At 52.0% G+C, this 24,514-nt stretch overlaps 1 protein-coding gene across 11 annotated transcripts in view; it reads right to left on the bottom strand.

Moving 5' to 3' along the window:
• Window positions 1-859: 859 nt before the first annotated feature.
• The window catches only part of NF2 (neurofibromin 2), a 49,485-nt gene continuing 25,830 nt past the window's right edge, over window positions 860-24,514 (bottom strand). The window contains exons 11-18 of one of the 11 annotated variants that reach the window (XR_005829652.1): window positions 22,280-22,402; window positions 21,677-21,894; window positions 20,194-20,299; window positions 14,788-14,918; window positions 12,785-12,944; window positions 12,106-12,242; window positions 10,925-10,969; window positions 860-2,287 (exon numbers count right to left, since the gene is read on the bottom strand). Coding sequence is in view for 10 of the 11 variants with exons in the window: in XM_040606734.1 (XP_040462668.1) it covers window positions 10,857-10,962; window positions 11,373-11,377; window positions 12,785-12,944; window positions 14,788-14,915; window positions 20,194-20,299; window positions 21,677-21,894; window positions 22,280-22,402 (846 nt within the window). In the remaining variant the exon portion in view is untranslated. The other 10 variants (XM_040606701.1, XM_040606694.1, XM_040606710.1 and 7 more) reach the window with 10 other exon arrangements.

The raw sequence follows: 24,514 nt of genomic DNA, 5'->3' as shown, positions 1-24,514 counted from the left end.
CAGGGCAAAGCCTTTCCAGCTTCGCTTTGGGGCCAAATCCCTCAGGGAGGGCTCTGCCCGTGCCCCACAGCAGTGCCAGCAGTGCAGGCAGTGCAAGCAGCTGCACTACTGACACTGGTGGCTGCGGGCAGCTCTCCAGCCCTACACGGGAGATCAGGTCACCCACCCTCCTCTTCCCTTGCCCACTGCCTCCCAGCCCCGAAATCCCCTTGCCAAACCCCCCATCCCGGCTCCATCAGTCCTGCTTAAAACAACAGTAAAGGGGGAGAATACCCCCCAGCCCACCTGCCGGGTTCACCTCCCGGGGTTTTTCTGCCAGTGAACAGATAAACAAGCACATCCATCACCTGCATCAAGTCGCAGTGGGGCCAGGGGGGCCGGGAGCAGCCCCCCAAGGTCGGGTCTTGCGGTGGTTTGGTGAAATCCCACCGGCAGCCCCGACTCAGGGCCCGCAGCTCAGCTGGGTCCCTGCATCACCAAAGGGGTTTTATCCATAATTAATTAAAAAAATTGAGGTCAATGCAGCGCGTTGTTTATTTATTGCAGGCAGGCTGAGATCAGGCAGCGTCGGGCAGAGCCCCAGAAATGGCAAAAACAGGGCTCAGCTCCCCAGGGCGTCCCAAAGCCTGGGAGGGAGAAGGGCACCCTGCTGGAAGCAAGGATGGGGGACCCCCGGAGCGATGGGTACGAGGAAGCCATCCCAGCACATGGAAGCTGCCAGAGGGATCCCAGGACCGCAGCCATCCTCCCCGTTAACCGCCCTCCGCACCCCCCCCCCTCCGCCATTAACTGCAGCAGCAAAGGGCTTCGCGAGGTTTTACCCAAAGAAGAAACACCAACCAAGTCCCAGCTCCCCCTCTTAGTGCTTTGAATTTTTATTAAAACAAAGGAGAAAACCGCTATTTCTTCTGAGTACAACAGTCCAGGGGAATGGGAAAGCGGCTGTGCCAGGCCACAGCCACCCGGATTGCAGCCACGCGCCGGGAGCTGATCTGAGGCAGTGCGGTTTTAAATAAAAAGGGTTCAGGACACGATCTACTACACACCAAGTCCCAGGCTGACCCTCCGGCCGATGCCGGTGTGGCTGCAGGCCAGGCGAGGTTGTGGGAAGGAGGAACTGGGGGTCCCAAAGGGATCAGAGGATGCCCCGGCGCAGCACCAGCTCCATGAAAGGATAAATCACAGCTGGAAGGGAGGTTTCTCCTCAAGCAGAGGGCAGGATTTGGGACGGAGACACGAAGGAAAGGTCAGGGCATCCCCATTGCCCCCCGTGGCTGCTGCTGGGGGGGTCAGAGCTGTGAGCAAAGGCACCTGCTGGAGGGCAGGCAGGAGCGGGCAGCCCCTGGCTCAGCCCGGGTAGCGGCATCCCCAAGGGGGGCTCAGAGGAGCTGTGGGGGGCCCACGCTGTGTTAGGGGCGCCAGACCTGGGCAGCCAGCCCCAACCACCCCCCCCAGAGACGCCCTGGCCACCTGCTGCCCAGGTTTGTCACAGTTTTCAGGATAAAAAAGGTTTCATTTGGTTGGCACTAGCTGTTCAGCTCCGTATTCCTCGCAGAGAGGAGGAGGAGGAGGAGCCCTTCCTCGCCATCCCCTGCCCCTGCCTCATCTCCCCAGGGAAGCAGCAGCCCTAAGCCCCACAGAGCGAGGTCCCTGCAGCCGCTGCAATCCTGCTCCCTGCCCGCCTGCGCTGGGCGCTGGGAGAGCCGGCGCGACGGCCCCTGATTTACAGCACTCCACTAGGACATGCTCTGTGTTCCTAATGGAGCTCCAGGCACCGCCGGCACGGGGCTCCAGAGCTGGCACGCTGCTGCCAGCCGGAGCAGGCAGCCCAGAGGGATGGCATCCCTGCCAAGGGAGACCCTTTGGCACGCTCCGCTGGCCGCTGGGCTGGGGGGCACGGCTGCAGCCCCAACGCCGTGGAGAGCCTGGAGGGCTAAGCCAAAAAACTACGCTAGAAAAATAAGAAAAAGGCTGGGGTGGAGGGGAAAAAGGGGAAAAAAGAGGGGAAGGGAGGAGGCTGAATGGACACTAAGCTAGAGAACATCACACAGTCCGTGGGCAGCAAGGCCCCGAGTCCGTTGGTGTGCAGAGGCTGGCAGCCCACGGTGGGGACCGGGGGGCGATGCCCAGCTCCCCAGCCCTGGTTGGGGACACTGGTCCGGGGGGAGAGGCTCCGGCTGGTGGGGGGGGCCGGCCAGCAGGCAGGCAGCAGCAGTGTGGAGCAGCTGGTCGCTTCCTAGAGCTCCTCGAAGAAGGCCACGCGGGACTTGGTGCTCTGTAGGGTGAGCTGCAAGAGAGCAGAAGGGGCGGCTGAAGGGGCATGGGGCTGACCCCCTCCTTCCCCAAGGCCCCCAGCCCCAGCTTCACCCTCCCCGGGAGGGCACCAGGCTGAGCAGGAGGGAGCTATTGCCCTTCTCCCCTCCTGGCCCAGCCTCTGCCCCTCCGAAAACACCAGGGCAGCAGAAGCAGGGACGGCGGGCAGCCCTGCAGCTGAGCCCCGGCAAGAAGCACAGCCCGAAGGCAAAGCGCAGGGCAAGGGGAGGCAGGCTGGGCTGGGGGAGCGTGACTGCTCTGCTGCCGACACCACCTTCCCCTCAAGCAAAGGCTGCTGAGGGGCCACAGATGCAACCAACAGAATGAGCCTGGCTGCAGCTTTCTGGCTGTGGGATAACAGGAACGTGGACCAAAGGTGCCAGTCCTGGCCGTAGGACTGTGCCCCTGGGGGCCAGCACGCTCCTTCCTTTCCTTGCCCTGGCGGTGAGGGAACACACAAGGCTCTTGCAAAGATGGAGGAGAAACAATCTCCATCAGCTGAGGGCAGAAGGAGAACCAGGCTTGTCCCTAAAGCCACAACTTCCCAAAGCCTCCGGGCCAGCCTGGTACACGTAACCTGTCACCAGTTAGGGACCATCCTCTGCTCACGTCCAACCCCAACCCACCGCCCTGGATGGGATGAGTGTGCGTGCCCAGCGTGGTCCCAGCAGCCACAATGTGGCTCAGCACCACCAGCCCAGCACCTGCGTGGGGCTGACGCCACCCCCCTGCCTTGGGACCTCACCCCAGACCTGCTCCCCCCACCCCGCCGGACGAAGCTGGAGAGCCCTGGCTTGCAGGACTGTGTCCCTGGAGCCGAGGCTCTATAGGACATAGAAACCCAGCCCAGAAAAGCTTTCCATGGCGGTAGCAAGCCTATCCAAAAAATAATACTTCACGGAGGGACCGTGAGCCCATTTTCTAATGGGCCAAACCAGAGATGAAAGAAACGCCCTCCGCGGCGAGGAGGAAATCGCAGGATTTACAGATAACCACCCAAAGGAGCGTGGTGGGAGAAGTGCCACATTCCACCCAGCTGCTGAATCACCGCAAGACTTTGCCAAACCAGGCAGCTGATGGCGAGGGCTTCGTTTCAGCTGGATTAAGCAGCGGTGCCTCCCGCCGGGGACGCCGGTTTTGCTGAAACAGGAATCCTCGGATCCCGTTACAGTGAGTTAAGCCCTGCGACGGAGCTGCCAAGCGCTTTCCCCTCCCTGCTTCCCCCCACGGCCTTTCCTCAGTAATTCCTTCACAGCTCTAATGCCATTCTGAAAAAAGCTGTATTGCAGAGGAAATTTCTGCAGGGGCTTAATACCCTTTGCTGGCAGCAGCTCCCAGGCCAGGGCTGGCTCTCCTCCTCCTTAGCATCCCTCTGCTCCTCCAGCATCCCCTCCAGAGCTGGATGGAGGGTGGGATCAGACGGGACGGGGGCTCTGTGTGCTCTGGGTAGCTCTTTGCCCCTTTTCAAGGCTGGAGGGGGGGGAAGAGCAGGCAGCCCCAGCCTGCTGCCAGCCCCACCGATGGCCCCAGCGCAGGCTTCGTTTCAGCTCCTCCAGCAGAAATCCCACCTGCGATCCCAAGCGGGCACCTGGCTGGGTCACGGGCCGGAGGATTTGGTGCATAACGCACGGCGCGCAGCGTGGTTCTCCCCTTGGAGCAGGGTTGTTGCCTCCAGCAGCAATGAGCTGGTATGACGGGGACTGCGGTCCCATGGCACGGAAGGGCGGGGTCAATGGGGGTGTCACAGGGCTGGAGAGGGGTGGCTGAGGCTGAACAGCCCCACAGGTTTGCGTGAGTGCCAGGGCTCACATCGGAGCCCGTCTGCCCACCACAGCCCCAAATGGGGCAGCTTCACTTTCCTGTTTCACCTGATGAGACCTCTGAGAGGCCAGACACCCCCAGGGAGGAACATCTACCTGCCAGCTACCTCCTTCCTAACACCCCACCACCAAAGTCATCTCTTCCGCAAGCTGGACGGTGAATCAAAGCATCCCACCACCTCCCCAGCCCGCAGCAGCTCACACTGCTCTCCATTAAAGCACAGCGAGGGGAGATGCCTCCCAGGTCACCCCCAGCAAACTCTGTGCTCCGACGTACAAAAGAAAGGAGCCAGCTACAACCGCTGATGAGGCAGAGAGGGAAGATGTTTCCCCAGGCTCGTAAGGCAGATTTGACTATTTTGAGTCTGCTCTCCGCCTTTAGCTACACACAGCTCTCCATTAATCCCCCACGCATTTTTGCGGGCCTGGGGAACCTCAAAGCACGGCTCAGGCAGCAGCCTCTGTGCCCAAAGCTGTGCCTTCCTGAGCAAATGCTGCTGCAGTGCCAGGGGAAGCACGCGGAGGCACAGCTCCGAGGGCATCCGGCACAGGCACAAGGAGAAAGAAGAGATGCAGCCCTGCTCTTTCACTAGGGGCTTTCATCTCTGCCTTTCAAAGGCTCCCCGAGATGCTTGATGTCGGGGGTTTTTACCTATCCTGAGGGAAACCGAGGCATGGGAAGAGCAGCCCAGCTGTGGGCATACAGGGAGCACCAGCAAAGATGGGTCTTGATGAGATGGGGGTCCACAGAGAGGTGGGAGCACTGACTTCCCAAGAGGGCCATGCCCTGTGGCTCAGTGGCACACAGCTGCGGCCAGATTTTCCCATCTGAAAGGCAAAGACCACAGGGATTTCAGTTGTGGCAAAGAGGGCATCCACACTGCCAGCTCCGCTCTGGCCACGCAGAGGCACCCCCACACCGCTCACCACCCTGTTGCTGCACTCTGGCTGTTTCTGAGAAAGCCAGAGGGCTCATGCAGTGCTGGCACCGGGGCAGGACGATTTCTTCCCATTTAGGCTCCCCGAGGAGGAGCCTCCGGCTGTCTTTCTCCCCAGGAACCTGAAGGGCGTTAAGAAAGCATCACAGGAGCGGGATGCAGGCACAGCTGGCATATTTCTCATTAGCAGGAGCTGGGTTATTGCTAAGACCTGGGGGGTGGTTTGAGCAGAGGAAGGGGCCAGCAACTTCAGGCTGCTCTGCCTCCACAACCCCTGCAGCGAGGGCACCTCTGGCAGCCACCAGCACTGGGAATCACTGGGAATCACAGCTGCCCAGCAGCTCTAAGGTAGCTGCCTTCTCACATCTGATCAGTCAGGCATAGGAATAAACAGAGAGGAAATTAAGATTGCTCTTTACTGCACACTGACTCTCCACCACTGTTGCTCTGCTGTGCCTGGAAGGAAAACTCCCCCTCTCCCCTTTTTCTTTCTTTTTATTCTTGTTTTTTCTGGTTGTTGAGCAATTACAGGCAGGGCTATCCTCGCTCCCATCGCAGGCAGCACTCGGGTGAGGCAGCAGAAAAGCCCTGCCACTGGTCGGTGGTGCGGCCTTGACAGTGAGCACGGTACGGCTGCGGCATGCCAAAACCCAAGGGATCCACTGGATGAAGACGGGCAGAGCCAAGGGAAGCTCCCAGGGCAGCAAGCCCCACGGCTGCCTGACTCATCCCACCCAGCGCTGCAGGGGTACACGGAGGGGCTGCGGAAGCGGGTGGGCGCGGGGAGTCCTGCAGGCAAGCTCGCTTCCCACCTCCTTTCGGCTGCAAAAGCCCCAGACAGCTCTTTGCAGGGAAATCCCACTCCCTCACGCAGGGAGCAATGGGTTTTGCTCTTTTTCTGCACCAGAACAAGAAAGCGAAGAGGAGAGCAGCCGGCGAGGACAGCACAGCCCTGCTCCAGCCTCTCCACCATCTGCTGGGGGAAAGCCCCAAGGTGGCCTCCAGCACCCCTGCAAACTCTCTGTACCCTCTGCCTCCCCTTTGCCCAGCCAGGCAAGGAGAAACATAGATCCCCGTACTGTAACGTTGTGCAGGCGAGGCAGAGTGATTAAGAGCAAGTTACATTCTCATCAGTGCAGAGAAGGAAAAAAAATTGATTTACAAGCAGTATTATGATAATCTCCTTCCTGCAGGAGGGAGGGTGGGCTCCACAATGCCCTACCAGAGCCATCAAAGAAAATTTAGAGAGAGAGAGGGAGCGCAATTAAGCAGCCAGAGCTCAAATGAATCAAGATATGAGAAAGGAAAAGAGTCCCACTCCCTGCATTCCTGTGCTGGGGTTCCACTGAGCTCTGCTTTCACCCAGCGCTGCTGGACTGATTTGATTTAAGATAAACAAACAAACAAAAGCAACCCAATAAGTTCCTCATAGCCAAACACAGTTTAGAGCGGCTAATCCAGTAACTGCAGGCACATAACTTCTGCTGGCCAGGCAAACCGAATAGAGAGAAAACTGCCTGGGGCTCCCAGCGAGCCCTCGAGAGCTGGTGCTCTCCCCACGCACTGGAGGTGGGGCACGGGCAGGATAAGGGGGCTGCAAATCACATCAACCTTCCACCATCCTCCCAGGTCCCAAAGAACAGGGAGAGGTTTAACATTTCTCACTTCCTTGCTATTTCCTTGTTTATCCTGCAGCACGGCAAGGCTGAAGGAGAGGATGATCCATGCAGCACCCCCTCACCCCATGCGATGCCAGGGATGTCTTCCTGCTGCTGGGAGGGACATCTATGGTCCCCTGCTACATCATCACCTGGTGCTGCATACAGTAACTCCTCTTCATTCCACCCCCACTCCCCTGAACATCTTTCTCCCTCCCTGCCTACTACCCAGTCTCCACTGGCCAGGTGGACCTTCCAATTCCCACATTTACTTTTGAAACCAAAACCTTCCTATTTTTCCCTCCTCACCCGCTTTCCAGTCCCCACCTCACCATTTCTTTCTTACTCCCACGCTGCCGTTTATTCTCTCTTAAGCACAACTTTCCCCCGGCCTCCAATGCTTTGATGAGTGCGTTTAAAAGAAAGATGACATTCCATTTGAAGGAAACACTTTTCAAAGGCTGCCACAAAAATAGCTGATAGGCTTGACGTTTCCTAGTTTCCTTTTGCTCCTCGTAAACAAGGAAAGGAGGCTGCCGTGTCCCAGTTTAGCTGCCAGGGAGTTTCACTTCCCAGCTCCAAAGAGAACCAGGGCAGGAAGAAAACGAAGCTAGCAGGGACACGGGCTCGCATGCACGCGGGCAAGACCCACGTGGGATGCACCTCCATCTCCTCTTGCACTCGGAAAAACGTGTGCCCAGAGGTGTCTGAAGCTGTTCTGCTCACCGGTGTCTCCTGGCTCTTGCCAGCATCCTAGCCCGGTGCCAGGCAGGGCAAGAAGCCAGCATCCTTCCTCATCTTTTCTCTCTACCCTCACAGCTCCCGAGGGGATGGGAAATGCTGGTGCTGCTTTTCCTGGGAAGTCTCTTGCTGGTCGCATGCCTGCTCTGCGGCACACAGCCTTTCCCTCTTCTGGGGGGAGCAGATTATAGAGCTATGCCACGGCAACACTGCAGTTCCGCATCAGACTAAAGAGCACCTCATCCATGTCCAGGCTGTCACAGGATGCACAAGGAAGGACAGACCCACCTGCTTGCAGCTCAGCCTGCTCTGTACCACGCAGGCTCCCTTCTTCTGCCCTTCCCAGAGCAGAAGTATTTCTGGTGCTGGTCCCCTCCCTCCACAGCATAAAGCTCCTGAGGCGCAGTAATATCCTCCATCTCCCCAGCAAACCACTGGAGCAAAGCAAACCCATTTCACGCAGGGGAGTCTGCAGGTTCCAGAAGGGGAGAGGTAAGGAAGGGAGTCCCCGAGAGATGACAGAGACCCCACAAGATTTGCTGAAGTCCTCGAGGGACACGGTTCAGTGAACCCTAGCAAGATGCTAGCCAGGCATAGCTGGAAAATGGACAGAGGGAAGCTGTCTGCCCCAGTGCCAACCTCCCAAAAACCTTCAGCCTGTCCAGATGATGAAGTAGCTTCATGACATTTGGTGGTGGCACAGCAGCTTTGTATCTGCATCATGAGAGACTCAGACAGCAGTGACCATCACTTACTCACCAGTGTCCTTACACTGCTGTATAGAACAGACCACAGCATATCTTGAAGGTGGGAGGAGTGAAGACAACCTGCAGAAGCCCACTTCGCCTCACTCACCGCTCCATGCTCAGCAGCCAGGAGCTGCTCACTGCCTAAACCTGAAGGGGACGATGCTGTGTCCGTAGGAACGTGGTAAAACATGACTGTTCACGGCCCAGTGATGATGGAAGCCCAGGCTAGTCTACTGGTGATCAACAAGCAGATCTGAAGTAGCTTATCCAAACCCCAAGTGCCTCAATGATGAAGAAAAATTCTTGCATTACCTGAGTCGAGGGCAACACTGCACCACAACCAGGATCAGCCAGGAGAGAAGCCAGCAAGGGCACGGTCAGCAATAGCTCACCCCACCACCGCCGTCCGCACAATCCCTGTGGGCTCCAGCAGTGCTGGCCCCAAGGAATAAGCTCAAGCCCAGAGAAACGCTGTGCCTGAGAAAAAGCCGAGAGCCACGTGAGAGCCTGGCGGGGAAAGGCCAAGCCTGCCTGCCGAAGCACCGGAGCACTGCTGAAGGACAAAGCTGCTTGTCTGGGAACAGGCGTGAAGATTTGCTCCTTGCCTGGATACTTCAAAGGGCTTAAATCACAGTAAATAAGCATGACTGTGCAAGAAGAAAGCAACTGGAATGAAAGACCCAATTGTGTTTTAGAGCAGCAGTCTGTCCTGGGAGCCTTCCTACACTGGAGGATGCAAGGAAAAAGTGGGGGTTTTTTCATCTTCTACCATAGCCTAAGTGGCAAACCCTCCTGAAGCTGAGCCAGCTGGAGTCAGGAGCGCCAGCCCACAGTGGAGAGCACTACAGAGAAGGGAAATCAGTTTCCAGATGAGGTGCTTGTGCTGTGCCCACAGAGCTCATAAAAAAGGATTAGCATGTTAACCACGTAATTAAACATGAAAAACTTAGCAGGCGTCTTCAAAGGCAGGCAACAAAACCCAGAGGTCACACCGCAGCACTTGCTGTGCATCTGGTTTAATTATGGGGGCTCCTCCCAGGCACCAAATCTCTCCCAGCTGCTGGATTAGTCTTTTCACAAACTGCCAGGGCTTCATTTCACTTCCTCATGCTGTGGCTGCAAGTGGATTTTGCCCCAGTTTCACCTGCCAAGGTGTTCTTCAAGCCAGTTGGGACGGGACAGCAGGTTTCAACCCCAAGATACATACAATGCCTCCCCCAAGGTGGCCCAGACCTACAGGGTCATCCCTCGTTTTAGTCTCTTCCCCAAGGAAATGCTTAACAATGAGAGCAGCCTGTCTTGGGAACAACCTGCAGCTGGCACAAACCCCTGACCTGAGTGATTTACAGCACTGCCTGCAGCCTTGAAAGGGCTGGTCCATTCAAGAACAGCACAAACCTGTGCTGATCGCTTCTGGGTACCAGCCAGGGAGAAGTCTGCATCTAAAGCATCCTCCTGCCTCTGCTAAAGAGCTCCAGGGGCGCTGGGAAATTGCTCCACCGTTGGCTGTATGCGCCCACCATGCAGGCAGGGCTGTGCAAGCCCTCAGAGTAACTTTTAACGAAAGCCTTTTCCAAAGGCGCTTACCGCCAGGTTTGCTACCCGCTGTCACGAGTACTGTTACCACTGCATCTGTGCCATTTCTTCCCTTTAGCGCTACCACTCCAAACTCGCTAAAACCCTGTGAGTGTGCAAGAACCAGGGTCAAGTAAAGAGCAAGAAAGCTTCCCCAAACTCATCCTCCCGAAGGAGGGAGTAGATGCTCTGCACACACCCAGCCTGCAGACTGAGGGCAAATCCTCGGAGGAAAGCAGGCTCTGGAAAGAAGAGACATGGCACTAACAGAGCGGGAGTCGCTGGCGTGCTGAAGGAGGCAGGGGACAGGCAGAGGCATCGCAGGCAGGAAGGACAGCCAGTGTCCCTGTGTGTAAGGGTGGCCCTTCAGCACAGTCTCCCTGGACCACCCCCAGCTGCAGCCCTGCCCAAAAGCTGCCTGCAGACACTGGCTGTCCTCGACAGTCTGCTTTACCTTCCTGTGACACTTCTCAAACAGGCAGACGCTGATAACGTGTCCACGTGCTGTTCTGCTCCAAGGCGGAGGGTGCACATTTTTAGCCTGTTATGACAGTTTTGGCAGCAAAGAGTTGATAGGTTTTGTGTGGTTGGCTGGTGTGGTTTTTTTTTTTAATCCTGTATTTCTTTCTGCAGCAAACAAGGGGGAAGCTCCTGGTTTACTTCATTAAAGACATCTTCAAAGGCCACCCTGCACCTCCAATAGATTCCCAGCCAGTGGCAGCAGAGCAAACACAGGCATGCTTAATTATTTAGGCATCTACGCCTGCACTCCCCCACTGATGTTGCCAACTCAACTTCTGCCAAGAAAGATGCTTCCCAGCACGGAGGACCAGGTGCAAAAATGAACGCAGAGACGCTGTGAACACTACCAAGGAAGCGAGAGCCAGGCAGGGCGGCTGCCTGCGACATGCTGCACGGGTTCACCGCAGGGACGGGCAGGGTGCTGCGCCGCGGGTGGCAAGCCTGGTGTCACCAGCACCGCACCCTGCTGTGGCGTGGAAGGAGCACTGTCAGCGTGGCAGCAATGGGAGCTGGCTAGAGCAGTGCATATTGCAGGCAAGCTCATGCACGGGTTAGTATTACAGCCAGTGATCCCATCACCCCACGCAGAGTACCTTGGAATAACCTACTTTGAAGTCTCAAATGCAGATAGGTCTTCTGCCCTGGGCTTGAGGCTAAACCAGCAAAATAAAATGAACAACAACAACAAAAAATAATCCTCTGTCATACGAGTAACGTCAGGTCATTTGTGCAATCTGTACAGTTTGCCTGGAGTGCTGAAGTGATCAGCGGCTTCCAGGTGGGGCAGAGGTTTGGTATTATTTAAGTATTGCCTAACTGCTACCCCATTTCCAGTGTCTTGTCTTGCATTTTCCTCGCCATCACAACTGCAAAGACAAAAGTTCTCCTGACCTCCTGGCGACAGGAACAAAAGCAGTCTGTAATTTTATTCTGATGTGCTCCACTAATAGACTATTAGTAAAAACCTTTGCTCCTCCAGCTAAGATGTAGGAGCTGTGCAGCCTCAGTTCCCTCTTGGAGGGAGGGGACAGGAGAAGACTCCAGCTTCAAAGGAACGAAGACTGACCGCATAGTCCCAATTACAGCGATAAGCCCTGACAAGACATCGAAATGGTTGCCCAGCCACCTTCTTTAAGTGAGACAAATGGGACCATCAGCTCTCTATGAATTCGTCTCTGTCAGAAGTGAAAATTTAACATTTTCCGTTTAAACTGAGGACTCTGAGCAGAGACAAAACCTAACAAAACCTACTGGGAGCAGAAATGTCTTCGGATTCTATAATGACAAAAGGGCCTGTGAAGATTTTTTATTTTCTCTGTTCTGGTGGGACAGGAACCTGAATAGCTCAGGGCTAACACAGGGAAACGAGGAAGCGAGACCCACTAGATTCATTTCCCTGCCCCAATTCAGTGATCATAAATTGCCAGCCAGGAAATTTGGCATGAACCAGTATCTTTAAATCCTTTCAGATGTAACTCTCAGCTGGGAGTAGTAAAGAAAGAAGGATTTGATTTTAAAACCTGGAGTAGTTACCACAGCCTGCATCCCTTGCCATACAGATTTCCAAATCCTTCACAAGAACAGCTGCTAGCAGAAAGACAGCTGGGTAAAAGCTTTTGCGGTGTAAAAGCCTTTGCAGATGAGTGGGGCTGACCACTACATCCCAGCATACCAATTACGGATGTGCCCCCAGCCCCTCGTTACGCTAGGCCCAGCTGGGAGAACAGCAGAGCTACTAAGCAAAGGAAAAGGTCAGGATGTAGAAATAAAGAACGGGCTTTGTTGTGACCTTTCAGGTGTGACCCCCGGGCTAGCAGACCCAGCCATCCTAACTTTTGGGCGAAGTTGGTCATCTCAACCGCATTTCTAGAGGCAGGTGGTTCCAGGGTCCACAGCACAGGGAGCAGACATTTCACACACACCCTGCTAGCAAGAAATTTTACCGTTAGTATTCGAAGCTGCACTACAGGTTACTTGAGAACACATTAAAAGAGAGGATGAGGCTTTTGGCTTTTTCTACTGAGAGTCCGTAAGTCAGGAGTATTTTTGCCCTTAGTATTCACCAGACAAGCTCAATGCTGCTTCCTTGTAATGCCTGTAGGGAATGGTTGCAATAGGCAGATAGGGCTTTTCCTGTTCCTGGGGTCACTAGGGTAGCAGATTCCTTCTAACAGCATCCCTGTACAGCTTTTGTAAGATTCAGCAAGACCTTCAAACCTTGAGACCTTTGCATCCCTTCACACAGCACTGAGGAGACAAGGCTTGGTTGTGGCATATATAAGCCAGGACCAGCAGAAGCTGAAATTCTCTGCACCCTGATTAAAAGCTAAGCAGCTGGGGAAGAAAGCCTAGATCAAACAATTTTATTGTAACAACTTGTGCAAAAGGTAAACCAAATGGAAGGGTTATTTTGTCGTTGTTTTTAAAGGATTTCATCAGGTGAGATACAAACTGGAGCCCTCTGATACCTTTTTAATAGTGTTGTGCTTGCTGTTGCCTCGGCTGGCATTCTCGTTGTGCAATATATCCAGAGCTGTCTCTCTCTCCTTCAGCTTCAGTGCCTCAATTTCTGTCTTCAGCTCATTCAGCTGCTCTTGCAGGTGCTTGCTTTTCTCCATGTACTCTACCCTAGCACACACAAAAAAGTCCTGGGTTAGTACTGGTCAGCCGCACGTGGTTTCATGATATCATGGCAGCCAATAATGAAATTGTAACAGAAAAACCTTACCTTCATTATTTCTAGTGTGTGGAACTGGCAACATTAATTTACAGCACACAGTAAACTACTCTGAGCAATGATTTGTTGGTTATTAGAAAGAGGACCCAGGCAGCTGACCCAAGAACAAAACTGTAAGTTACATTACTATAAAAAAAACAAAGCCAAGCTGGAGCTGCTGGATGTTTGTACGTCTCCCCATTTCTGAGTGAAGCTGCACCATGATTTAGGTTAACATTACACAGTTTCAGTCTACAAGATAGCAGTTTAAGCAGCTCTGCTCTACACCACTGCACCCTCTCTTCAAACGCAGCTCAAAAACTCAAAGGCACAAATCCTTCCAGTATGGAAGCACCCTGATATACTGACTTCCCATGTTTTAGAGGGATTTAGCTTGTAAACCATGTGGGAGCAAGCACTGCCCCCAAAATATCAGGTCTCTTTTAGCACACAGCATCCCTAGGGGAGAGAAATGTCTCCCAAAAAAAGAAAGGGAGAAAAAAACCCAAACCAAAACCCACAAACCCAGCCATTCCCAGGACTTGGCCCTAACTGCCTTCCACGATGAAGCATCGACTAGAGTAGAGAGAAAATAAAAAAAAATAATTAAAATAAAAATAGAAATCATACCATGCCAGCCTTGTACTTGCGATTAAACACCAAGACACAGGTCATAGCACCAGCAGACTAACAAGAACCCTTTCAGGGGGCCAAAATTTGTAGCGAGGTTCATCTCAGCATCCGAGGAAGAACAGAGCTGGAGAAGTCAGCAAAAGCATGCTATTGCTTTCAGCATTTGGCAGAGCCAAGTTCTTCCTGCTTAGGAGAGCAGGATGACCTAGTTAGCAACCTGGGTACAGAACGAGGAATTATCCTGTTATTTTCAGCTTCTTTTTCCTTCTAGCTTTAGGAAAAGTTTTTAATCTCTGTCTCTAGCATGGTGGTCTGTTATTTCATACATGGGAGAGGGTACTGAGCAGAGACAAAATAAACCACATTCCGGGATCTGCGGGCACTTCACTGCAGCCCCAGGAAGTTTTGGCTGGAGTGCTATGGCAGAGCCCTTCTAGCTTTGATCTACTACCCAATCAATGAAGAAAGCACATTATTACTATAGAGATTAAAATCTGATCTGCTTTGATTTCTGCTAAATTTGTAATTTTGAAGGCTACACTTACACCCTCAGGAAAACAAAAGATCAAAGCTCATAATCGCATCCAAACTCGCTTGCGCACACTTTTTATATAGAAACATGACACAGATTCCAAGAAAAAGGGGTTAAAGCCCTAACGCGGGACCTTAGCACTCACTCCAGCTGTCTTCACATTCTCTGGACACACTGCAAACGCACAAGCACCAGCCTGCAACAGCTTAGTGCACCAGCAGTCAGACTGCTGTTAACTCTTACTACCAACGCAAATAATTCGAGCCTAAGCAAGAGCCAGGTGAACCACACAGAGAGGAACTGACTGGTGCAGGGCTCAGCGTGCTTAAACTCGCCTTTGAGCAGGCAGTACACCTGCATCTGCGACACCTGGTCCCCACCCGGAGAAATGGGCGACCAGTAGGTACATCATGTTCTGGGCAGAGCTACTAATGACCTGGTAAATGCGAATCCGTAAGGCTTTGGTCCCTTTCACCTCACATCGGTGCTCGTCTGGAACGTAAAAGTTAAATTCAGCCCTGGTGCGATTCCTCCCACTGCAACCGAGCACAAATCCCAGCCCCAGCACCGACTGGATGCATGCCACATACTTTTCTTTCTCAATTTCCATTGAAAGCCTCTTCATGTCCGTATCCTTGAAGTCAAAGGACAGGCTCTCGCTGATGAGGTTGAAGCTTGACAGGTCAGTAGGCAATGCTGTCGTACTTGAGTTCACGGACTGCTAAAGAGAGAGAGTACAAATGAATCATTTTTGGCCACACGAGCATTCCGATAGCAAATGTTCTGTAACACAGAGGTAAAATCAGAGCAACACCTAAACATGCAGTATAAGGTGCTACTTACTAATGCTGTAATAAGGTCCTGATCTGCTACTCACACAGGTAACAAGACACTCTCCTTGGAGTTGGGTGTATTTTACCATGCAGTGGCATTGAACTGGAGAGATCTTGTCATTTGCATGGGAAAAGGGAAGGGGCGCATGTACTCCTGGTGCAACACAGCCCACAATCCCATTTGTCTGAACCAGCCTTAAACTTTCTGGAGAGTAGATTACAAAGCTCTTTTTCAGCTGGTGATCTTCTAACACAGAAGGTGGAAACAGAGCAGTGAACAAGCCCAGTGCCCCAAGCACAAGACCAGCCTGAAGACCACCTTGCTCCATTCCGGATTTATTCTTCAGCTTAGAGTTATTGCTCCTCTGGGACCCCACTCTTTGCAGTGGTAAAGAGGAAACAAAACACCACCTGCCTTCAAAATCTATTGACAAAACTTGGTAAAACAGAGGTGTTACCACTGCTATGCCACTGAAATCAAAGCTGGACAGACACTACCTCTTGGGAGACATCTGACAGCTATTTAACGTTAAAGCAGATTTTAAAAGTGCAAGCTGTGAACAGGGGCAATGCAAGACCCTGTATGACAGCAGAGTCCTGCACTCCACTGCTCCCCAAAGCCTGAGCAAAGAACAACATAACCCCAAGAGTTAACTTGGGATGCAATTTCAGTAAGGTCCACAGAGATGCACTGATACATTTTTATCTGTGCCGTAATTTACAGTTCCAAGTGTTTAGGAACCACTGCTAGATTCAGTTGGAAGTGCAGCGATAACATAGGGAGTCACTCATATCACACTTGAGCAAGGATTTGTGACTTTCTTCCTCCTGCAAAATGCTGTGACTGTGATACCCCCCACTGAGACACACTGCCAGGCCCTCAGATTTTATCTTCCCCTTAAAAAATGACCTTTCTCTCAGTCAAAAATTCTGTCACACCTATAATAAACGGGCTCATTACCAGCAAAGGAAAAGCATCCTGACTCAAATCATCACTCTGCTCTTGCCATCCATTACGCGAGGTGGCAAGTAGCAACATACGTCAACAATGGTACAGCAGCTTCAGATGGCAGACTGCACGCGTGGACCTGAGTCAGAACCACTGCCAGCGTGCTCAGCCCTCATTTCGGACATGAGAAATCCAGCCTAGTGTACAAAAGCTCACTCGCCTCTCTGCTAGATGCTCCTTCTTGCTTTACAGGATTCCTGTAAGGAAAACAACGTGCACATACCAGCCTGGACTGGGGGGGATGGTGGGAGATGGTGCTGCAGAGACAAGCTGCTCTGGCAGCACACACCAAAAGCTGGTAGGATGGTTCTAGGGTACCTACTCCAACAGATGAGATCTCGAGTTTCAGCTGGTTATTTCTTTCCCTCATTTCTCCTATTTGGGATACTCCAGGGATTGTTTGCAGCTAGCTCTGCTTCTATAAGAACTGCTAGCACCGGGGCCGTGACAGATTTACTCTGCACAATAACCTGCTTCTTCCCTCACCACCAGCCTGGAATTCACAAACAGCCAGGGCTCGTCCCCTGCTCACTCCTCGGCTGGACAAACCTGAGAGGGATGACATTTCATTCACCCTGTAGAGGCAAAGCTGGAATGCAAACACCTAATACAAGCATAAACAAGTCAGCAGGCGAAACTGCATTGCTTGGCCTGGCTGGAGCATTACAGGTAAGTTAGACTCACACAACAAGAAAACAGCATTTCTTACTCTCCTTTGTGATTGCCGCTAGCACAGAACACAGCTGAATTAATTCTGGAGCAGGTGCTGAAAAGGGACAGCCCAGTACCTAAATTCCAGTCTCGAAGGAAAGGGGACAGGTCTGCTGAAGCACTTAACTGATTTAAATACCTGCAGCCCATTGACATTCAAGTCCCTTCCCTGTAAGGCACACAGGTGTTCGCAAAGCCCTTCCCACATGAGGTTCTACAATCTCTGCTGCGCAGGGGAGCCAGGACCATCAGAACCAGCCTGCTGGCCTTCAAACAACCTTTAGCAATTTTTTCAGCACAAGCTTGTTGGTTTTTGTTTAAAAAAAAACCACCCAAACAGCAGCAGTAACAGTTGAGTAGGAATTTCAGTTGCTGCAATCATTAAGTCCTGATGCCAATTTGTCAGTGTTACTACAGCTGCTTCCTTGCCTTTCCTCTGCACCGCTCTTTCATGAAGCAACAGAAAAAAAAAAAAGAAAAAAAAAAAGAAGTTAGAGAGCAGCCCCAGTGAGGAAGAGTAAGAAAAGAGCAAAGAAAGACCATGCTGAAGGCCTTCAAAGGCACAAGCTCAATATCTGCAGCAAAACATTTCCTTGCTATTTGCAATAATCCTGAGCAAGTCTTGCAGAAGGTGCAGAGATTTTTAATCCAGGGGACATGGTGATAAAGGGGACACAGACCTTTTCCCTTATGTATTTCCTCACCTGGAACAAACTGCGTAACTCTGTTACTGCATTAAAGCAATTTTCTGCTGTTAATAGAGGCAAGCACTGCACTGACAGTGGTCATCTCTCTGGAGCACAGAGCAAGTGAGACAGATGATACGGAGGGAGCACAGAGCAAGTCACGTCATGAGGGTTCCCCCACAGGGAGAGCTCCTCCTGTTGCTGGCACTGCCTTTACTTCGATGCTCAAGAATTTGGGTGAGCCCAAGACAGCCACTCACTATTTCAGAAGAATCAGAGCAGAGATGATTGTCTTCAGTCTTGCCATGAGTGGTACCTGAAGGGCGATGGAGGAGGCAAAGAGCCGTCGCCGAGTCAGTAAAGAATGAACTGTTCTCTTAGCCCTGACACTCAGATTCATGTCTTATTTCTCATGCATCACCTACCAGTCACATGACAAAAGCAGCTTGGGCTTCAAGGACTAAAAAGACCAAAACAAGCTTTAAAGGACAAGGGTTGGAGACTGGAAAGTGTTTTGTTTTTTTTTTTAAAAAAGTGAACTGTTTCTTGCCTTTTCTGCAACACAGAGTTAGGTTAACAGTTGCACTTAATGATCTCAAGGGTCCTTTCCAAGCTAAATGATTCTATGATTCTATATCCATCCACTCCCTGCTTCCTCTCCTGCTCTTGCTCCCCCAGAGGGCCATCCTGCCTAGGGACAATACAGTACAAGCACTGGGACCACAGAAAAGCACAAGCTCAGCGTTACACCCTCATTAAAGAAGAGAGGAGCTGTAATCCTGCAGCGTTCGGCAGAGCTGCCATTCACCTGAGGGACACGCAGCTTTTGATACTGCTTCATGCCTCAGGCCACCCCGGGCTCATTCCATCCCTTGGGCTGTGCTCGCCCGCCGGGTGCCTCCCTGTGCTGGCAGGGGACGCAGGCTCGCCCAAATCCAGCTCTTTCCAGTGGTGCGCAAGGACAGGATCTCAGCACAACTCACTCATCTGCCCCAAACACACATGCAGCCGAGCCATGAGAGAGGCCACAGGGGAAGGGAGAAGCAAGGCAGGTGTAACAGGGCATGGAAGCACCTGGCAAGGTGTCATCACCTGGATATGGGCACAACAGTCACACCTGCCTCCTCCTGACCTTGGAAAACAATAGCCATCGAGTCTGTGCAGCGCCCTCCGAGAGGGGCAGGAGGAACGGAGCGGCAGCTGCGTGAGGGGACCCTGCCACCTAACTGGGGAGGAAAAAAGCATGTTCCCTTCCCTCCTGGCATGGGCAGCCATGTCAGGAGGGCCAAGGCTCTTTAGGGAAAGGAGAGGACGCCAGTACCATGTGTCTGGAGGTGGCAGTTCTTTGTGGATTGCCTCCAGGCAGATGCAGCTGGAGGGGTGGAGCTGTGCTCCATGCAATCCTACAACATTCCTACTAATGAGCCTTTAACTCCGCAGGCAGGAACACAGTCACGGGGCTGCTCACCAGCACAGGCACAGGGATTTATGCAGAAAGGCTTGTTAGCTGGGGTTCTGCCAGTCTAAGGGTGGACACAGCAACACAAGGGAACATGGATGTGTAAGAGCTGCCCAAACATCAACATTGGGCTGTTGTAGCCATGCAGTAAGAGTTTCAATGAGGACACTCCACCCTGTGCACAAGTTAAACCCAGAATTAAAGAACTGGTGGATCCCAGAATGCTAGTGACTTGTAAAACAAGGAGCACTCCAAAGCTAAGCTTTATCGAGCACTGAGGTCGCTAGCACTTCACTGAGTGTCCCCCATAGCTAAGAGCACCTGACTATTTTCCATCACTGCTATTTTTAAAAGCTTCTGAACATTTTTGCAGGCAACTTCAGAGAATCGGGATAAAAAGTTACTTCATCTCAAGTCCTCTTCAACCTGCTCCTCAAAAGTTTCCAAAGGAGGCAGGAAGGAGCCTGCATGTACAAATTAAAATTTCAGTACTGGGTGGGTCGATAACTCCCATGTACGTCTGTTGAGTCTATTCCTGAAGCTGTCGAGCTCTTCCCTCTTCCCCCCCCTCAGTACAGCAAGGCAGCCGAACTGGCGACTGTGGCAGGTGTGAGCTGCAGGGAGGAGAGCACTTGATGGGTTTTGCAGGCCCTGCAGCACAATTAGAGAAGTGGAGGAAAGGAACTGCCAGGCAGATTGGAGCAACGGTCATTTAGTCTGGCATTTCAGTCCCCGGCAGCAACTGGGACCAGATGCTTTAGAGGAAGGTGTGAAATCCTTTTAATGGGCAATTATGGAATAATCTTCCCTTCAAGGAAGTTTTTTTCCACCACACCGAGGCACAACGTCCAGTTTATGCCCAAAGAATGAATTTACAGGTTCTGAACAATGTTTATCCCAACAAAATAACAAGAAAAAGGACATCCTCTGTTTTGTAAGTATTTAACGCTGTTCTAAAGGCTATTGCTCCACACGTGCCAGCAAAGCGTGGCTCTGACATAGTTGTTAAATTGGTTTAAAATTTGCTGCCTTTAATTTCACCAGCAGCTCCCTTGCTCTTGTAGTGTGAGGCAGGGTGAGTGTGTGTGTGGGAAAGAGCAAAGTGATCTTCTGCTGGATGGGGTGCCTGGATGAAAAGGGCAAGCACTGCTAAGCATTTCTAAACAGCTGCTAAACAATGCAGTGAGACAGCTCATACCCCTCCACGGCTGGGATGGAGATACAAGGCTCCTCCAGGCTACAGAGGAAGGCACATTTATGGGCTAGGAACTAGGGACTACAATACAGATTGCTCTTACTGTGTAGGACGACTTGCTGGTGATCTCCAAAAGCTTCTGCTTTGCCCTCCGCTCAGACTCACGAGCCTCCTGAAGGTCTTGCTTTAGTTGATCAGCCTCCTTTGCCCTACAAAGAAAAACAGCAAATGGCAAATATCAGATTGAAGTTGAGAGGAATGAGAAGATGGGAGAAGCAGGATTACAGCATAGGTGTGGAACAGGTCAAGATTTGTCCTGCAACAGGAGCTAAACTACGAAATCATTTAAGCAAGGGAAATGCCAGAACCCTCTGACATGGGGACATTTTAATTAGCACAAAACCCCAAGCCATAGAAGGGCAGCTCTGACACGGACTCTGTGTGAGCATCAGTGAGCATGGCTCAGGGCTGGAGAAGCACGCTAAGTCACCAGGACGGGGAGAACAACTTCAAAAGTTAAGCTCAGACTTACAGCAGGAGAGGCAGTTTTCTGACAAGTAAGCCTCTACTAACGATTACTTACTACATTCAAAAAGAAAAAAAGCACCCAAGATTGCACAGCTTTGCCTACTTGCATGGCCCAACAATTCTAGGACTAGTTTTGTTACCCGTGAGGCTCAAGGACCACCCCCAGAGGAAGCCAAAGGAGGGAAGGATGCTTTCTCTGCTGGACTGAAATTTGAGTGAAGACTTCACAAGATAGAAACCAAGGCAAAAAGAGATGGACGAGGGCTGTGTTCATCCCAGCAGAAGAATTGACACCAAGCAACCTCTCACATGGAAAAGACTAATCAGTTGGAAGGAAACACAAACGATCCTTTACTTGCTCACTACCAAATGCACCATGGAACCTGGGCTCTGGTATCAAGAGGATGGAAACATGAATTTTAAAAAGAAGCAAGGAGTCCAGGAGTTAGTGAGACTTTAAGGCTAACCCAAAACAGAAACCTCACACCGGGTAAAGAGAACTAAACAACTGAAAGGTAAACAGAGGAATAAAGAGAGACTAGGGAATGTAGATCTACCATCCAGAATTAAAAAAAAAGCCCCAGGCGTTTTGTCAAATACTTTGGGGGACGCAGTGGGTGTTTGCAGAAATAACCCAAAAGTAGAGCTGGCTTCTGCTCCTGCTGTCAGGGCATGAGAGGCATAGAAAGCAGAGTGCCGAGAACCACAGTACTTTCTCCCCTGCTACCTGACGGCCCCTTTCCCTGCTGCTCTCGCCACAGTATCTCTCCCAGAGAAGGCTTCAGAGCAGGGTCTCCAGCTTCAATCCAGGGAAAGATCAGGGCCACCACTGCTTTACCAGCACCATTTCCTACTCAGGGACAGCCAGCTGTGGCAAACAGCGACATGGAGAGAGAAACCAGCTCAGCCTTGAGGCCACGTGCTGTTATACGTGCATGGGAGGCCAAGGGTTCATTGCAAACCGCTGGACTAACCCAAGGTGTGAGCCAGTCTTTCAGCTAAGTCAGAAGGGGGTTGGAAAGCAAAGCAGAGGCAGCTGCAAGGTTGTACCCTCTGACCTCCTCTCCGACTCCTCCGCCATTTTCAGTGCCAACATCTCTGCCTCTAGCACCTTCTGTTCCATCAGCCGCTTCTCCTCCTCCGTCCGGATGGCCGTGGCTTTGATTCGCTGCATCTCCTGTTCAGCCTCAGCTGCTTTCTGAGCCAGGAGCTTGGCCTCCTCCTCCGTGATCTGAGCCTTCTCAGCCAGCAAGTCTGCTGTCTCTTCAGACCTCATCTGAAAATTAAGGCACATGAAGCCATTGAGCGCAATGAATGTCTCCCTAAATGTGCTTACAACCCCTGGAGCAAGGCTCCGAGCTGCTCACTCCACATGGCTGCCACGGCCCATAGAGTCCCCCCCTTCCATGAAAGCCTGCAACCTTCTGCAGCCAAGACCTGGATGTGCCCAGGCTCTATCCCAAATTCCTCCTCCTCTGTGCTCCTCCCACAGCAGACCAGCAGGATGAAATCAACTCCACCCAGCCTCCTGATCACCGTCCACCACCAGCAGTTCGAGAATAGCCGTAGGACAGTCACAGTGTGCCTCCTAAAACACTTCAGCCGTCGAAAGAGTGAGGAACAGCTGCAGTGCCTCGGGAAACAACCTGCCAGAGACCTACCAGAGCCTCATTGGCCATTGTTGCCTCTTCCTTTAACTGCATCAACCTTCTCTCCAGCTCATCCCTTGTCCTCTCAGCTTCTTCCCTCATTTGCTTCTCTCTGGCCAGGCGCTGCCGCTCCATCTAGGAAAAAGGTATTGGGGAAAGCGAGGAGAAATAACACACGTTAGAAAAGCTTTCCATAGGGTAGGAAAGGGTCACTACATGGGGGTTAGAGTACAGGACTGCACTACTGCTTCCTCTGTGTTTATCAAGATGGGGAGCTTCACTAAACTTGGTGACCTGATGCAACCTGCTCCCTTGAGAAGTGCCATTCCTGAGACAATCTCCTATCCTCTGACCAGGCTGTTAACCACAGCACTGCTGCACAAGCTGCTTGCAGGTGATTACATCCCCAGACAGTACCCTCCTACGCTGACTCACAGGGAAGACTCAGACAAGTAGGGTCCCAAGAGCTCCAGCTATGCCTAGAGTTTCTTACAGCAAGACTGAGCTTAAGGGCAGTCTGAGGGCATCTCCAAAACACCAAATATATACACAGCACAGGCAGGTGTTTGAAAAATGTGGATAGCTGCTGCTTTTGATCAGACATCTAACCCAGCATGCTGGAAACTTCACTTCTACTCATTTATAGGGGAGGTCACACAGAGTCCGACCACCTCGATCAATTCCTAGATACAATAAACTCTCTCCCTGCAGCTCAGCCTGCAGGAAATAGCAATGCTTCTCCAGGATGGGAAGATCCAAGCTATGCTGAGACAACCCACCCGAATCTGCTACCTCTTCCCAGAAGATGCTGAGAATGCTGTGCAGACAGAGCATGCCCAACAACTGCCTCTCTGCCAGCCAAGCGCCCAAAGGGAGCCATCGAGCTAATTAACACACCAAGTTTAAGCACTCCAGTATGACAGAGATGGGTGCATTATAAATATCCACACTGCAGTGAGGACTCACAGCATTGCACAGGCCACCTGCTGGGTTTAATAAGGGAAATAAGTGCGACAAGGCGCATTTCTCTGCTCCTTGGACACCAACTGTGTTCTGAAAGCGGGACGCCCACCGCTGTAACGGCTCCGCTTCTTTCTATTAAAGGTTCCCCTCATTAATTATCATTACAATCTGCATCCCACTCAGGACTTCCATTAAGAAGAATTCCCAATATAAAAGGACTACCTGGAACCAGTTAAAAACTGTGGTTCCTGGGGAGGGAGGAGAGAGCAGATGAGAAAGCACAGTGGCTAGCTCAGGAGAGGACCGCCAACCCAAGCAGAAGACTGACCTTTTCTGTAGAGCACTAGGGCTCTGGATTTGAGAGCTCACACAAAGCAATAAGCTTCTGCTCACTCTTAGCACCCTCACCTCTCCCAGCAGCTCAAGTAAGCACAGGGTCTCAGGTCTTGCTGGCATCATTCAAATATATCAAAAACTCACAAGACTGTAAAACCTGTCCCTGAAGCCACCGGCACTTGGACACCACATTGCTCCTTCCAAAAAGACCTTTTGCTCTACTAATGCCAACTCCTTACTGACTAGGGGAATCCCTGTGGGAAGCAAGAAGCCCCCCTTCCCCAGAGGAGCTGGCCTGTTTACCCTCAAAGTGTCTCATGTCCTGTCCTCTCCTGCCATCCCACAAGCTACAGGAAGGAGAACTGCTTCAGGAGGTGCCTGCAAGACAAGCCATGACACATCTCCAGGTCAGCTGAGCACCTCAACACCAAGCAGGCACCTCTGTGGACATGCTCTAGGTGAACCTGCTTTAGCAGGGGGTTGGGCTAGATGGTCTCCATAGGTCTCTTCCAACCCTGACCATTCTGTGAATAAATTAACTTGGCAGTCCCTTGAGCATAAGGCCCTCCTAGGTGCAAGTGGTTCGGTTTCTGCTGCTGCTATCTAGTGGCTTTTTTGCGAAAGGGACATTTATATTCTAAGCACCAGTACTCAGATTAGCTGTGTGGGTTTCGGTGAGTAGAAAAGGTCTACGAGCAGAAAACAATGATTCATACAATCCAATTTGCTGATATATGCTCATCGGCTACACACTGCTGCCTCCAAAGAGCTGTTTTCACTGCTTGGGCTGACCTGCAGCAGATAAAGGAGGCCAGCACCGAATTAGCATGCAGGCTGCATACCCCGAATGTCAGTGTGCATTCCATCACCATGTAATTAGAAAATGAGGCAAAGAACCACAGCAAAGCATAGCTCCCCCTCACAGTCCCTGCTCTAATTACAAGCAAC

This window comes from Falco naumanni, chromosome 1 (assembly GCF_017639655.2).
Source record: "Falco naumanni isolate bFalNau1 chromosome 1, bFalNau1.pat, whole genome shotgun sequence".
In the NCBI taxonomy this organism is placed as follows: Eukaryota; Metazoa; Chordata; class Aves; order Falconiformes; family Falconidae; genus Falco; species Falco naumanni.
The sequence above is the reverse complement of the archived record's forward strand: the minus strand, read 5'-3'. Positions and strand labels throughout refer to the sequence as shown.